Below are 15,649 nucleotides of genomic sequence, written 5' to 3'. Positions count from 1 at the left end.
TGGCATTTACACACACATACAGATAAAGAGAGTGAGAGAGAGAGATATATGTACATATGTATTTGTACATTTGCAGCTCGCCCTTGAGCCCATCGAAATTGATTAATGCCATCGGCGCCGCAGACAATCCGCAAACATTGCAATTTACTTCGATGAGCCTTTAAATTTGCTTATCTTCAGCCAAATCCAAGATAAATGTGCATTCCATTTGCGACAATTATTGTCTTTAATTTCAGTGTTGCCTTGCACTTTGCTGAACTTTGGCTGAGCTAGGCGAACAGAAGCTGACGGAGTGAATCGGCATGGAATGTGAATTGAATGCACTCAGCTCTGAAATTCTTTTGTTCTGTTGTGCAAATTGAGTATGGGGCTATATACATATGCATATGCACATACATATATATATATTATACATAGTGTACTTACGTAAGATAAACAGAGAATATGCCTGAAGTCAAGCATCAAAACCTTTCAGCTGCTATAATCAAATTCTATGGCAGGTCAAAGTCTTATAGATCATCGAGTCAATATCTCAGCAATAAACCTTTCGGCCATCCAATCAAAACGTATGGGGGGTTATAGTCTCATGGATCTCATGGCCCATATAATATGCCATTAGACCATTATAAATAAAGCAAGTATGCTTTATCAACCTGAATAAATTTTCATTACCTATCGATGCATCGCGATGGCCATAAGACTACTCTCTCTCTCTCTCTCTCTCTCTCGCTCTCTTGCTCTCTCGGAAGCCGACGGTCTCATACTCTTCTTTAGGTCCAACACGCTTTAGGCCGAACAGATTGTCGTGTCGGCAGTCGCAAATTGCATTTGTCTAGACTTGGCCGTCTGCTAGGGCCGTTAACAAGATTGTTAAGCAAATGAAGTTAGTGTAAAATATTTGGACTGCAAGTGTAATAATTCTGCTTTCAGCCAACTGATGCATGCTCTATTTGGCTTTGTGTGAATCTCTCTCTGGGCACACTTAGCTGAATAGTTTGACCATAGCCAAGTGCTAGACAATCTGTTAAATATATGATGTACACACACACACACACACACACATATCAGAGTGTGTTTGTGTGTGTGTGTGCGTTTGAGGTGTTGTCACAAAATCCAATCTGAACTCAAGCAAATAAATAAACAAAGCCGAAATGGATAGGCGGGCAAAATCTTTGGGATTTCGCATTGAAGCATAACAAGATGGGCAAATGTCTGCAGGTTGCCAGGACAGCTGAATACATACATACATATGTGTGTGAGAGTGCTCAACGAAGCGAGCTCAACGTGCCTCACTGCTGCAACAACAATCGGAGGCAAACAAATTTGTTTCAATCACCGCACATGGCCGAAAAATGCTTGCTCCAGCCCAGGCAACAGCTCGCCCCCTCCATATCCATCCACGAATATACATACATACATATATACACACACATGCATGTACATAAATTTGTGCTCTCTTGAACTTGCAGGACATACCGATACATGTGGCGATGATATCGCACATTCTGATTGCCTGGGATCGCATGCGCTGGCTGAATGATCCGCTCAAGGGGCGCATACCTGGCTTCGTCTGCTGTTGCGCCACCTGGCTAACTGGCATGGTGATTGCCCTGCCCTATCCCATTTATACGATGTACGTGGAGCTTGGGGTGAGTACTGAACCCTGAATGGGCTTAACATTTTGCTTTATTAAAAATTACGCGTTGTCACATGTGTGTGGTCTACTGGATGTGTGTGGGTGGGTATCACTGTGGGTGGAGGTGTGTATGTGTGTGCGTGTGTGTGTGTGTACCTGCCCCCAGATCAAAGCGAATGCAACAGACCGTTAAAGCATTAAGCTACTTGGCGTGCCTCGCTCATAGACAATGCTCCATGCGCTGCGCTCTCAGTGCGGTTCAAGGGATTCGGCAAATTTGAATCTCGTTCCACCAATTCTAACTGGAATTTGGCAACCTTTATTATACAATCCAATCGAATGTAAACAGCCAACTATTTTATTTTATTTATTCTATATTGTTGTTAATCATTGTACCATAATAATCAAATAGTTTCGATCTAAGCTCTTCGATCTATGCGCTCGAGTGATAAATGCCATAGATGATGCAATCGAGCAAGCTTATGCTGGGGAGTAGTTTATAGTTCCAATTTCTCCAATCGCTTGGCAAAAATAAGCAGGTTATCTCATTAGGTTTGTGTGTGTGTGTGTGTGTGTGTTTGTTGGTGTTGTTATACAACGAGCTGTCGGTTCGTTTGCATTCACATTGCCATTGTCTGGTAAAACCCCAACGGTCTGATTAGCAACTAGAAACTGGCAAATGGCAACTGCAACGGTTCATGGCAAGGCGCCCAAACAATGTGGGGCTTACGGGCTGAAACTGTGGCTCGGGCTCGGGCTCTAGCTCTGGCTCTGGCTCTGTGGTTGTCGCTGTGGTTGTTGCTCTGGCTCTGTCTCTGTCTCTGTCTCTGGTTATGGCCATGGCTGTGCTGTCTGCATGGCAGCACGCTTGATGGTGTGTGGGCCAATTTGAAACTCGTTAACATGGCTTGTCAACTGCGCTTCTATTTCGCTGCCAAAATATTTGCAACATGGGGCTTTAAAGTGCGCCCACGACAACGACAACAACACACATAAATATTTATGGGCCATAAAGTGTTGCAACTTTTTGATATACTCAACGTGTTCATGTTTTCCTCCTTACTGTCTTCCTATTTCCATCTCTTTCTCTCTCACTCCCACGCTCTCACTGGGCGTGTGCCGGTGCTTATGTGTATGTATGAATGTATGTATATATTCAGAGCTTCGTTTTAGTTGCTTGGCATCGATAACTATCAAATTCAAGTTTACCCTGTAGAAAAGCGACTAGCGGTAAAAGGATGCGACGAATAGAGAGCAAAGATGACAATTTTAGCAGCTGCTATTACTATATTATATTGTATACATTTTTATTGAATTTTTTAAACAATAATATTGTGGATTCCAGGATATTTTCTAGTTTTAGCTGCCTTTTATACCTTAAATATAATTAAAAATGGGAATTCTGGGTATCATTATTCTATGAAAATGTCTGTGGGACCTCTTAATGTACGTGTATACGAAGTAATAGTGTGCATATATGTTCCTCATTAAGACAATGAGCTGACTTGATTGATCCGCCCGCTCATCTGAGCCGCAGCAATCTCTGCAACTACAAAGCCTAGAGACTTCAGATTTAAAATGCAGACACGTGTATAATGGTGTCATCATATGCTGTTACCCAAATAATTGTAATAGAATGAACCACAACCCTTCTCACTCCCGTTCTGGGCAAGAGACTTGGCTCGTTTGTTCTTGGTTTTCTGTTGAGCGACTTGAGTGGAGAGAAATATGATTGACGCTCGCACAATGAGACTCAGCAAATAACTCAAAGAGCCAATACCAGCAATCCTCACATGCATTTGCACACACACACACACAGACACACGACTCACGGAATTGATAGGTTTAACGAGCACAACACTCGCATGCATGCCAATGAATGCACACAAAGGAATTTTTGCTTCATTTAACACAAACAGAGCGAACTGAAACAAGACCAAGCGATTTCCAGCCGATCGCGAACGAACTCATTAATGAGCCAATGCAATCGACTGCACTATGAGTCTCCGCTCATCCTCAGAGTGAGTAAAGTACACAGTTTTTCTTTTGCGAGCCATCATGAAAATCAATAGTTTAACTTCATTTAAAGGCATTGCTTCAATACAACAAAAGATGGCAGCATTCAATTTACTTTGTGGATTGAGCATACATAGGCTTTGTATATTTAGGATTTTCGTTAGCTCCTTTCAATTCCATGGAAAAAGGGTGTTCACATACTAGAGAGCTGTACCTCGGCCATGTGTGTGTGTAAACATACATAGATTCCATTATCATTGTCTGCATTTAGTTCGTTTAAAAGCAAAGCTACTCTGCAATTAAATAGAGTCCATTAGAGAGAGATTGTACATATATTAGCTATATACTCTTAAAATCGAGTAAAATGCTTAAAATTCCAACTCTTTGAGAAGTTCAGGGTAACTCCTGCTGTTATCATATTATATTACAGAATTTATATTGAATATTTCAATAGTCTACAGGGTATCTCGTAGTACATTTAGAGACTCTAAATCTTTGCATTTATATTGTTATTGAATGTTATTATTATTGTGAGTTTTAGATATCAGTTATGTAAATATGCAAAAAAAAAAAAAATAATAATAATAATAATATAAAAATACAGAAATGTAGAGGGACGGGATGAGTAGGAGGTAGAGCAAATCTGGGAGCCTTAGTAAAAATGCTTAAGATATACATACATATATATGCACATACAACTGCAGGCTACAAAAACTTTGTAAAGCAGAAAACTTTCGATTAGAATAATGGAAATGGATACACGCATATATACATACATACATATACACTTATATACATTTTCATACATAATATTGGTTCTTATAGAAGCGACCCAAAACATTCGGCTGTGTTAATATTGTAAATGAATTTATGACTCTAAATAAGAGAGCAACAAGATTATCATTTATATTCATTCATTCGTGGCGAGCTAATGAAGTGGCGCTGGGCGAGCCAATTGTGAATTGGGATTCCCAGTTGCCACTTGGCCAAGTGGCTAAAGTGGCAGCACTCTTGGGCCGGGCAGCAGGTGGGTCTATTGGGCCAAGAGCCCTTAGCTTAAGTCCAGTGCCAAGGGATATGGCAAATGGCTGTGTTCGCTGCATACGGACATACATATATCATTATTGGGTCGGTCGACTTGGCAATTATATGCGGTATTTATGATGCTGCCGGGTCTATAGACCCGCTCTGCGATGTTTCTGGCGACAATTTGTATAATTTATGTGGCAGTTCAGTGAATGTCTGGTGCCCATAAAAACTGACAGGACGATGGCAACAAGTGGCACAACAAACGACGCGACGATGATGATGACGATGATAATGATAATGATGTTGTCGATGTCGGCTCGATGATTATTATTATTGCTGAGCTGCTATAATGCTCACAATAAGGCTGATGATAATTGCGTCGATTTATAATATTTACGCCTAAAAGTCGATTACCATAACGCGAAACTACCAATGTGTAAGAGTGAGTGAGTGTGTGTGTCTGTGTGTGTGTGTAAGTGTGTGTTCATATATGGCAAACTCAATCAGTCGTCAATAATATCATTAATGTGTGTGAGTGCGCGTGTATGCTTAATTTGATAGAGCTCAGACACACACACACACACACACACACACACACACAAAAGACACAAGCAGACCATAAGGACACGCAGATAGCGTCTAGATTCGTTGGTTGCGTTAGTCCTTGCCGAAACTCTTGGCCGAGAGGGCTTATTATCTCATTTGGGTTTGCCTCATGTGCAATTTATGAATATTTTACGTATACGTTATGGCCGCATTGCTTCTGAGGAGGGTAGAAGTGACGTGCCATTTGGCTTGGTATTTCCATTCTATTTGGGTTCAACAAATTGCTTTGACATGCGCACACACACACACGCACACGCACACGCACACACCCTCAGGCACACACACACACACACACAGACAGTTGGGCACACAGACAATGTGAACTTTGATTCGTCATGTGGCAAGTGATTCAATGATGCTTCTGAAATCTTTTGGATTCCTTTGTGACAAACAATGATATTCGAAAATCACTTTGATACGAATATATATCTGTATCTATATGGCATATATGGCATGCATTAGTGTCGCATGCACAACAAAACAAATTATTTTATAATTCAATACGTTTGCCTGGTCCCAAAGGCATCCACTTCTGAGATAATCAATCATAGGTAAACTACTTACAGACTTTGCAAACTCTTTGATTCATGAACACTGATAGATCCTCAACTATATTTCATCCCCTTAGCAGCTTATGAATCGCTTATCGATTTTTTAGCCTGGGCTTAATTGCCGCGTCTTTGGCCAAAAGTCAGTGAGAGGAAATGCGACTCAGTTGCGAGTCGAACCGAAGCTGAGGTTGGGCAACTTGAAGCAGCCAGCGATTTCTACGCTTGGCCAACTTTGGTTCAAGTTTATCAAAAAAAAAAAAGTTTGACAAACCGAAAATAAAGAAGAAGCAGAGGCAAAAAAACACTCAAATTGAAAATGTTTTTATTGTTTTTTATTGGCCCCAGTCCGAGCTGAGCGGCCCAGCGTCCCATGTTGTGCAATGAAAATGTCAACGCCACAACAAATTTGCCTAGTCGAATAATGGCAGGAGCAGGGGCAGAGGCAGAGGCAGAGGCAGGGGCAGGGGCTGAAGCAATCCCTTTACCCACATCAAGCCCAATCTGTCATAAGGGCGTGTGAATTTCGCTCTGCCTATGCGCAATTATGTATGTATGTATATACCTATACGCCTGTATGTATATTATTTTATTTTTATAATTCAGTGCCATAAAACTGTCAGAGAATTTCGACCGCAGACTGTCAATTAATTACAAGTTATGCGAGTCAAAGCATTCGCCAGGGCAGGATAAGGGATTTCTAGCTAGCTTAGCTCCAAGTTTCATTCGCCTGCTCGCTTCGTTTTTGGCAAACGGAGCTAAAGCTCCGAGCAAAGGCGTACAGCATTGTGGGTGCGACATGGTGGCCACGCCCTGCATCGCAGCAGCGCGCAGTGTGGCCAGAGTTTGTTTATTTGTTTACCACGATGGCATTGCTGGTGTGCGCAGCAAGGTCTCGTTACGAATATCCGCTTGCCCGCATTGACTTTGGCACGAAGCGTTTCCTAATCCTTGGGCCAGCACCCACGTAACGGGGGGCCCCCCCATTCCTCTCTATTATTAACCATTGAACTTAGCCGGATATGCGCTTGGCAAGCGAAATTATGCTACAGGCCACGAACCATCCGAAGCAAAAAGAAACGACACAAGTTAGCGTAAACAAGCGACGGACGACGGACGAGGGCTGAACGAGGCTAACCGAATGACGAATACAATGTTTAAATTACTGAATGATATTTAATGGCATTTTAAATTGAAAAGGGGCTGACATCAGAGGGCAATCCGTTTAAGGCGAACGCGATGAGAGAGAAAGCCTTATACATAAATACATACACACATACATATATATACATATATATATATATATGGTGTTGCGTTTGGCCAGAGGATCTCTTGTTGATCACCGGAAAGCGTAATCAAAGCAGTTTTGTAGTTTTTGTAATTAAAATGTGCGAATCGCTTTTAGAAATATTTACAAATTTTGCATAAAAATCATGGTTCAAATTAGCCAGAACTGGTGATACGTCCACAGGCAGCTCCAGACATTCAATCACTATTCAATTTTTTTGGTTGTTTTTGTTAATTTTTTGACGTTGTTTTGTTGCATTGTAGCATTAATCGTCACAGCTGAAGCGGACGACCTTGTGACGCTTCGGTCCATTTGGCTGCTTCAGGCACGACTTCAAGACCTTAGTATTATTGGTGTTGGCCTGGCTGCGATCCAGCGGCCTATTCTGGTTGGTCAGTGAGATTAAGTCCTGATACGCTTGGGCCGTTAGCTTCTTATGCCTTTTTTCGGCCGCTATAGACTCTGCCGATAGATTGCTAAGATTGCCATTGGGGCTCTTGAACATCGAGTAGAGCTGCGACGAGTCCTTCAGGGGGAGACGCATTGACCTCAGTGCCAGCTTCTTTTGCATGTCCGTCAAGTTCATGTGAAAGGAGTTCGACATGTCGAATAATTGTTGAGTCCGCGTTCTTGCCTCAGTGCGTCGTTGCCAGATTGCTACCAGAAACTGAAAAGCCAATTATGAATTTAGCACAAAATACTACCGAAATTGCTGTGTGTGTGTGTGTGTGTTACTGATCAACAAACGTGTAAGTCCAAAACTAAATAAATCTACGACAAACAACAATATTTCGAGCTCTCAATTTTATACTGAATGTGAAACGAATGTTGTCAAACATACGATGACTCGCCCTCTCGGCCCTCGTTTTCACAGTCTACTGAGAGACCCGGGTTACCCATCAAACCAAGTGCGTCGACAGAAATCCTGGGCTCCACTGAGCCAGGCAGCTGGAAAACTCATTCATTGCCCACTCACCCATATGCATATTTTTTTATTTATTAGATGGCAGAATTGTAAATTTATATTCATGTCAAATGTCCGGGTGTCATATATATCTCAACTGTCTGTGAAAGCTGCGCAACTCTGTGGAATGGAATGCAACAAAAAATCTTGTTTACTTTTCGTTTTTTGTTTAAGATGGCAAATAGATGGACAAATATTTGCAAAATTTTGCTGCAGCACTAAATAAATCAAATAAATTAGAATATACATAGTTCATATTACGATTTGAGTATCCTGAATAAATGGAAAATCAGGTTATATTTGTTTTATGAAAATGTATGTAACATAGAGAATGAGGCGTGGCAGACTTTAGTAAGAATATAGCATTGCTCAGGGCGATGATCTGAGTGTATATTGCCCCGCTCATCGCTGCGCTCCAGTAGAATATGTCAGAGCTATTGATTTGCCTTGGTTAAAGCAGTTCGAATTTGTTAAAAAAATAAATAAAATTCGATAATTATTCCTTTTACTGCAAAGAGTAGTGTGGCCAGAGTTTGCAGCAAGCCTTGCTATGAATATCCGATAATTCGATAACTATCCCCAGTCTTATCGATACTACCAGTATCAATATTATGCTATTAAAATATATCTTATTCGTCTATGTAGCTCGAGTCGCGCAATTTTTACTAATGTGATTATCTTATACAATTATATTGTTTTCTTATATACACACCTTCGATTTTTTTCGAATTCTTTAGGTGTGTGTGTGTAGTTAATATGTGAACAAGCTCGTTTATTTACTAAATTGTAAAATATTTAATCGAATAAGTAGATCATATGCTGAACATTTCATTGGGATCTACCTAGTTACGCAGAACAACACGTTTGGTTAGCTGGAAATGCAAATGGCCCAGCATTTGGCCTATGCACATGCACACCGACATCCAAATACATGTATGTGAAATTTTGCCCATTCAAGGGAATCGAAATTTCGATTGTAATTGGAGCATCGACAGTTGCAGTGCTACGTTGACGGTGCTACTCGTTGTAGAGCTGATGTGAAATTGTGAGCTCCACTCAACATTTTGCATATTTGGTTTGCTTCATTTTCGGTTCGTTCGAGGCTCGAGTGGCTCTCTGATTTGTTATTTGTGATTTATGATCATATTTCAATTATTCCTTGAAATGAAAGTCCTGAATAACTATCCCCGCTTCACTATGCGTAAATTCAACATTATCGTCGCAATTGCCATTTGTTTATGGATAGCGCAACAATTTGAGCTTGTTACGCACATGCGAATGCCGCACGGAGCGGAAATCGAAACGAATCGGTCCGCAGGCGGCTCTTCTATTCAGTTGCGTAGGTTCCCTTATTTCTGTTTTATTTTCTGTTGTAGGTATTTCTCTTTTATTAGGAGCATCATTATTGTTATTATTATGAGTGTAACTTTGTTAGGGAGGCGCGCGTGGGCTGGCCTGAGCCTTATTAAATTTCCCATTTGCCGACCTACCCATGCAAATGGCGTTCAGTCGAAGCAAATGTGCTGCGCAATGCCGTGGCCCATGGAGACCACACAGCCTGATTGCATTTATGGAAGAGGGAGACGCATTGCTATGCATATGCTGCGAAAAAAACCAATTGAAACTCATGTCCAAAGTTCCGCAACGATCAAATTGCAAATGTAATTGGGCGTCTTTTGAGCAGAGGTAAAGCAATTTCAACATGAAACAGATGAGTTTTGTTCCTTGTTCGTTGTTCGTTTCGAGTGAGCTGCAATCGCCTTTCATCTGGCTGTCAGAGAGCTTGTTTCTTATGTCCGATTATTGACACAATGCCACTCCCATCATGCATGGGACAGGGCCAACAGATGCCAGCTAATCGAATGTGTGAGTTTCGACTCAAAAGCCATTGCAGCTCCTTGCCCCGCCCTCATTACCAATGCAGCGAATGAATGCCTGTGAGGGGGACCTGAAATATGTAGCATACTTATAAGGGCACATGTCAGTGATTTTCTTTTCTTTATGTGCCTCGCATTGCTGGCAGCCCCCGCAGCGTTCCGTCCGTTGCTAGTGCTGCAATGCTGCTAGATTTGTTGCACATGCAACTACATAAAAAACCGATTCGCAGCTCGCACTTGAGTGTGTTTGCCTTTGTGCGTGTGGTTGTTTGTGTGAGGAAGGGGCGGGGTGGGGAGGGGAGGTGGGTGATGTGCACCGACCGGCGGCAATTCGGTGGCAGCAGTTTAATGGCGCAGCTGTTGTGCGAATTGCGTGGAAATGGCCAACGAAACTTGGTTGATTTTATGCGCTTCGCAATCGCGACTCCTGGGGCAATCAATTTTTATTGCTCAAGCAGCGAGCGGAGAGCGGAGAGCAGAGAGCAGCTGGAGAGCAGCTGGAGACCAGCGTCAGCTGCTCTAATAAGTTGAAAAACAACCTCAGCAGCTCAAAGGTTGCAATAACTCTGGATGTGTACTCCCCTTCCACCCCCCCCCTACTTCTTCCTCAGCCTCGCCTCCGTTTTGATAAATTTCATATGCACACAGGCAACATTTTGTCGTTTGTTGTCGCGGCAACATCCATATCCTCAGCCATTACCTGTGCACTCTATGGACTGCCTTGCGCATTACCGAAATTTCGGATAAATGTTCTACATATTGTAAAATAACAATATAAAAATTTTGCACACAGCAAAGCACTCACACGGGTTGCTCGCAAAGTTAGCTAAAGAGAAGCTCCATTTGATGATGATGTAAAGTTTTATTATTATTCCTGAATTCATGCCATTCAACTTTGGTCTCCGGGCAGTACAATTATTGTTGAGGTATAAAAAAATCAGAGCTCTAGTATATGAATAGCCGGGTATTTATCAAATGTATTGGGAAATCATTCGAATTATGTAAAGGTATAGAAAGAGTGCTTCGCGCTATAGCAGTTATCCATACCATTGTATATATTCGAGAAGAACTAGAATTGGAATAAAATGTTATATATTCATCTACATATTATCATGTTATAGATTAAAGCAACTCAATTTCTATTTACCTAGACCTGTATGTGGTCTAAGTTAGCTATAGCTAAAACTTCTGTGTCGACCCTCGCTCACTTATGCCAAAATTCTGTCGAGCTGGCAGCTGCTTTATACTTAACTTGGCAGCTAAAATTTCACTCTAATATGTATACACTCGTGATGTATGCGTGTGTGTGTATATGTGTGAGGGGGGAGGGGGTGTGGTAGGCGAGTACCTTGTTGCTGGGTACTTGAGCAAAAGTCCTGACAATATCATATGCCAATGCTTCGTATTCAAGTGGTTGGCCGCCGTTGATGCTTTTGTTGTTGCTCATCTTATGGCCAGATTGTAAGCGGCTTATTGTTGTGAATGATGAACTTTTATGACTGCCCCAATTGTTGTGCTGTTGCCGGGTTGAATGAGTTACTTCCGAAGAAGCGTATGGGAATTGGGCATTTGTAATGCAGTTTTTGCAGCAGTTTACACCCAACTGAGACTGAGAGGGATAGGGAGAGGGAGAGGGAGAAGTGCATGAAAAGTGCTCGATTTAACTCAACATCAAATACATTTGCAGCCATTCAACTGCAGGCCAAATGCGTCCATTAACAGTTCAGATATGTGGCTGAGCCAAAGTGAATGCGGTATTTTCTATGGCCTGCTTCACTTAGCTCGTACTTTGGACTTTGGGCTAAGCCTCAGTCTCAGCCTCAGCCTCAGCCTCAGTCTCTATAGCTCGGCTACATTTCCCAGCAGCGAATCTCATCTGAATTTTAAGCAGCCTCTGTCTGCCTACAAGTAGACAAGTACAAGACAGTTGGAATACAAATACTGATATGGCAAGATATGGCCAGATACAGCTACATCTTATACAAAACATTTTCAAGTGCACAGACACTTTTTGCAAACTTTGAGTCTGCGTGTGGCTCGTCAATTGTAATACAGTCATCTCCACGCACACACACACACGCAGAGAGAGGGAGGGAGAGAGAGAGAGAGAGAGAGACAGGTTTGTGAAGGCAGAGATATTGGCCAACTGTTCTGTGTCAGCTCCATGTTGGCATTGTCAGCAACCACTTGTTGTTGTTGTTGTTGTTGTTGTTGTCATTGTTGCTGTTGCTATTACAGACGCTGCTTTTGTGCTGTTATTGTTTGGCATTGGCTCTCGTTGTTATGCACATAAGCATAAAATATTAATACCCTTAACTTCAATAGCAAACAGTAAAAAAATATACAAAATGCAAATAAATAATAAAAAAAAATAAAACAACAACAAAGAAGGCGCTCGAGCGTAGAAAGCAGATGCCCATTGCTTAGCATTTTATAAAGCGCTGTTGTTAGGCTCTTTGGCGTCGTTCTAAGCCCAATTATGCCGTCATTTATGTGATATCAAAAGCAGAGCATCAGAAATAGAAAAAGTCTCTGCAGAACGCGAGCAAAGTTCGCTTAACCGAACAACATCCCCTGGTTCAGTCAACTTTCTCGGCGTTTTACAATGTTTACAGGGTATGAGACAGCTTAAGAAGAAAAAAAAAAAAAAAAAAAAAAACACATAACAACAGCCTTTGTTGGGAATTTAAAAGTCTTTTGATATACAAATTTGAAATAGAAATCGAAATAAAGAAGACAAGCGAAATTTATAGCAATTTATAGCAAAAATTCTAGAACCAGTCAGAAAACAATTACTTTTCAGCTTAGAATTATACTTCAATCATAATCGATGGTTGAACTTTTAAAGAGATTATAATATATTTTTTATGAATATTTAGAATTACTTTAACTGAATAACTTTAATTCAGCCAAGTATAATAAAAACTATCTACCATATAGATATTCAATTTGTCATATTATATATTTTGTATTTATTTCATTTACATAATATAATTTATCATATTTTTCATAAATATGCTATTAATTTTTTTTTAATCATGATATTTGATTAAAATCGATTAAAATTTATGTCCAAATATAATCGGATATTTTTCGAAGATCATGTTAAGTCACTCGAATTACTGCATTGAAAGAGAGAAATGAATGGAAACTATAACAAGATAGAGGAAGAAAAGAAAAAAGAAGAATAAGAAAAAAATGAAAAGAAGAAGAAAAAGAACAAGAACAAGAAAAGAAGAAGAAGAAGAAGAAGGAGAAGAAGATGAAGTTGCTAGAGCAGTCATGTTAGCTCACTCTCTTCAGGCTCTCCTGGTGTATTACTGAGCGCACTATGCTTAGATCAGTGAGCTACAACGATCTGCTTATTCGATGTAAGACTTACAATAACCCATGATGAGCTGATCTCGTTCATTAACAAATTTACCATTTGAGGAGGATCCTCAGAGCGACACGAAAAATGATTGAGCTAGAAGAATTTAAACTCAATTGATTGTTACACCGGAGAGAGAATTCTTACAGCCAATTTATGGCTATGGCTGTGCTTTTTATTTTGGGCATGGAGCACAAGTGGCTTTTTATGTAAATTTTGCAATGCCTGAACAACTTGTATATGGTAAGGAAATCAGTTTGAATTTGAGTAGAACTGCCACAAGCTGCGGTTCGATTGCGACACAGATTACATATAACAATGTGAGCTTGATGAAATGTTGACAGTATTAGCATCGAGTCTTAAATGAGATGACACATTGCTTTTGGGTTCTTAACAAATCTGGATTTCATTTACTTTCGACTACAAAAAATCCCTTGCATATTTAAGCATTTAAATTGTTTGCTCTGTAGGCCCAGCCGCACAACTATTTGGGCATTCAAGTGGAGTCAAACGCACAAATGTTGAGTCGATCTATATATACATATATATCTATGTATAAGTGTGTGTGAGCCTTTGTAATTTCTTCTTTTTTTTATAATTCTTTTTGCTTTTGTTTCGTCTGTGTTTTGTGCACTTTTACGACTTTAATTATGTAAGTACATAATTGTGTTATTATCATAAGCGCAAGGACTTGCTGCTGGTCAGGACCCGTGTGATCTTTATGGTCCAGAGCCCTGCCGTGTGCTTAGTGTGCGTCCAGGCCTAACCTTGTCTGACCGGTCTGCTTGGTAAGCATTTTACGGCCATTAAGCTCCGGCCGTATCTTTTTCTCTTTTTTTGGTTGCCTGCGCCTGCTGTCTAAAGTGCGGGGAGGTGACGCACCCCCTCCCCCACTCCCCCACACCGACTACTGACATTGTAATCTGTGCTCCATTTCCAGGCATTGTTGTGCTTGTTATTATTATTTAAATTATGGAATGCGCAGTGATTTTAATTATGCATTCGAACATTCTCAGAGCTTCGCTTATACTTTTCGGCTTTCATTAGGAAACGCACGTGGAAGCCAGAGAGAGAGGAGCAGCGGGTAGAAGGGACAGCCGGGCAGCGGGCGAGGTCTAATAATTGAAACTTAAACGATGATTATTGCTCTTCGCTGCTTCTGGTTGTCAGTGACAACAGTTTACTTACTTTTAATTAGTGTGTGCAAATTAATTACACATACGCCAGACTCGAAATTTCATGCTCATTATCATCATCATTGTCATTATTTGTCTTGTCATTTATTTTTACTCTTATTACTTTTCTCGTCTGTTTGCTGTGCCTTGTTTTCCATCAAACGACTGCTAATTATATCATGGCTTTAAATTATTTATTATGCCTACATTGCTGGGATCTTGGCTTCAATTTCATGCAGTATTTACACGGCTGTGTGTGTGTGTGTGTGTGTGTGGGTGTTGGGGGTGCTTTGCTGTTGCTGGCATTGACAGCCAAAGAGAAGTCTCGAAATGCCAGCCGCTAATCGAGAATAGAATGTAATTCAAATGTTTTATCCCATTTCACGCCCAGGCCACAGTTCCATTAGCAAAATTTAGGCAAACACTTGAACAACTATTTAAGTTTATGTTCTGCTGTTTGCTCTGGTGTCACTAATATAAATAATGGAAAATATATTGATGGGGCTTACGGTAAGCCAATGGCTTACTCTGAGAAAATTCATAAGAAAATTTCACGCCGAGAAGCTATTTATAGTATTTATGTTAAATATTTGCTGAAAATTAATATTTAAGAAATGTATATTCATATATTTATTGATAAGCTTAACTTAACTTTGTTTTCATTTTATTTGAAATTTATTTCGAATTGCAATTCATATTTGAAGCTGCCTTGATGCCAAATGGATTTACAGCCTTTAGCGTATTATATATACATATATATTATATAGAAACTGTATATTCAACTTTACCAGCAGACACTCTCGCCGCTTCAATGGAAACTGCTTTTTATGCAACATCTTTATTTATTTATTTTTTTTTTTTGTAGCCTCGGGCAGTTTGTTGTTCTTTATAACTGTATATATGCCGCTGGGCCACGGCATTTCAGCTTGTAGTAAATTATTATTAAGTGCCTTTCATTATAAGTTTACAGAAGACAGAAGCTAACACACGCACACACACACACACACACACACACGGAGAGGGAAAGAGATAGCGAGTCAGCCGTTAACTTCGCTGATATTCCTTAAAGGCAATTCGTCAATGTCAAAATTATGACAGTGGGCACGCTTATGTGTGCGAGTACTTTTTGCGCCTGCTGTT

At 40.5% G+C, this 15,649-nt stretch overlaps 2 protein-coding genes across 3 annotated transcripts in view; one reads left to right on the top strand and one right to left on the bottom strand.

Moving 5' to 3' along the window:
* Positions 1-15,649, top strand: part of LOC108657581 (uncharacterized) — a 53,329-nt gene that overhangs the window by 29,889 nt on the left and 7,791 nt on the right. For both annotated transcript variants that reach the window (XM_089264959.1, XM_089264960.1), the window contains exon 3: positions 1,470-1,649. In XM_089264959.1, the coding sequence (XP_089121085.1) occupies positions 1,470-1,649 (180 nt within the window). The remainder of the gene's footprint in view (positions 1-1,469; positions 1,650-15,649) is intronic.
* LOC149090688 (uncharacterized) lies at positions 7,138-8,005 on the bottom strand. Its single transcript, XM_089264891.1, has 2 exons — positions 7,859-8,005; positions 7,138-7,790 (listed from the first exon to the last, which is right to left on the bottom strand). The coding sequence occupies exon 2, from the start codon at positions 7,725-7,727 to the stop codon at positions 7,389-7,391; it is 339 nt and encodes a 112-aa protein (XP_089121017.1). The 5' UTR covers positions 7,728-7,790; positions 7,859-8,005; the 3' UTR covers positions 7,138-7,388.

This window comes from Drosophila navojoa, chromosome X (genome assembly GCF_054131105.1).
Source record: "Drosophila navojoa isolate 15081-1374.11 chromosome X, UAZ_NAV_1.0, whole genome shotgun sequence".
Taxonomy (NCBI): domain Eukaryota; kingdom Metazoa; phylum Arthropoda; class Insecta; order Diptera; family Drosophilidae; genus Drosophila; species Drosophila navojoa.
This window is presented reverse-complemented; position numbering and strand designations above follow the sequence as displayed.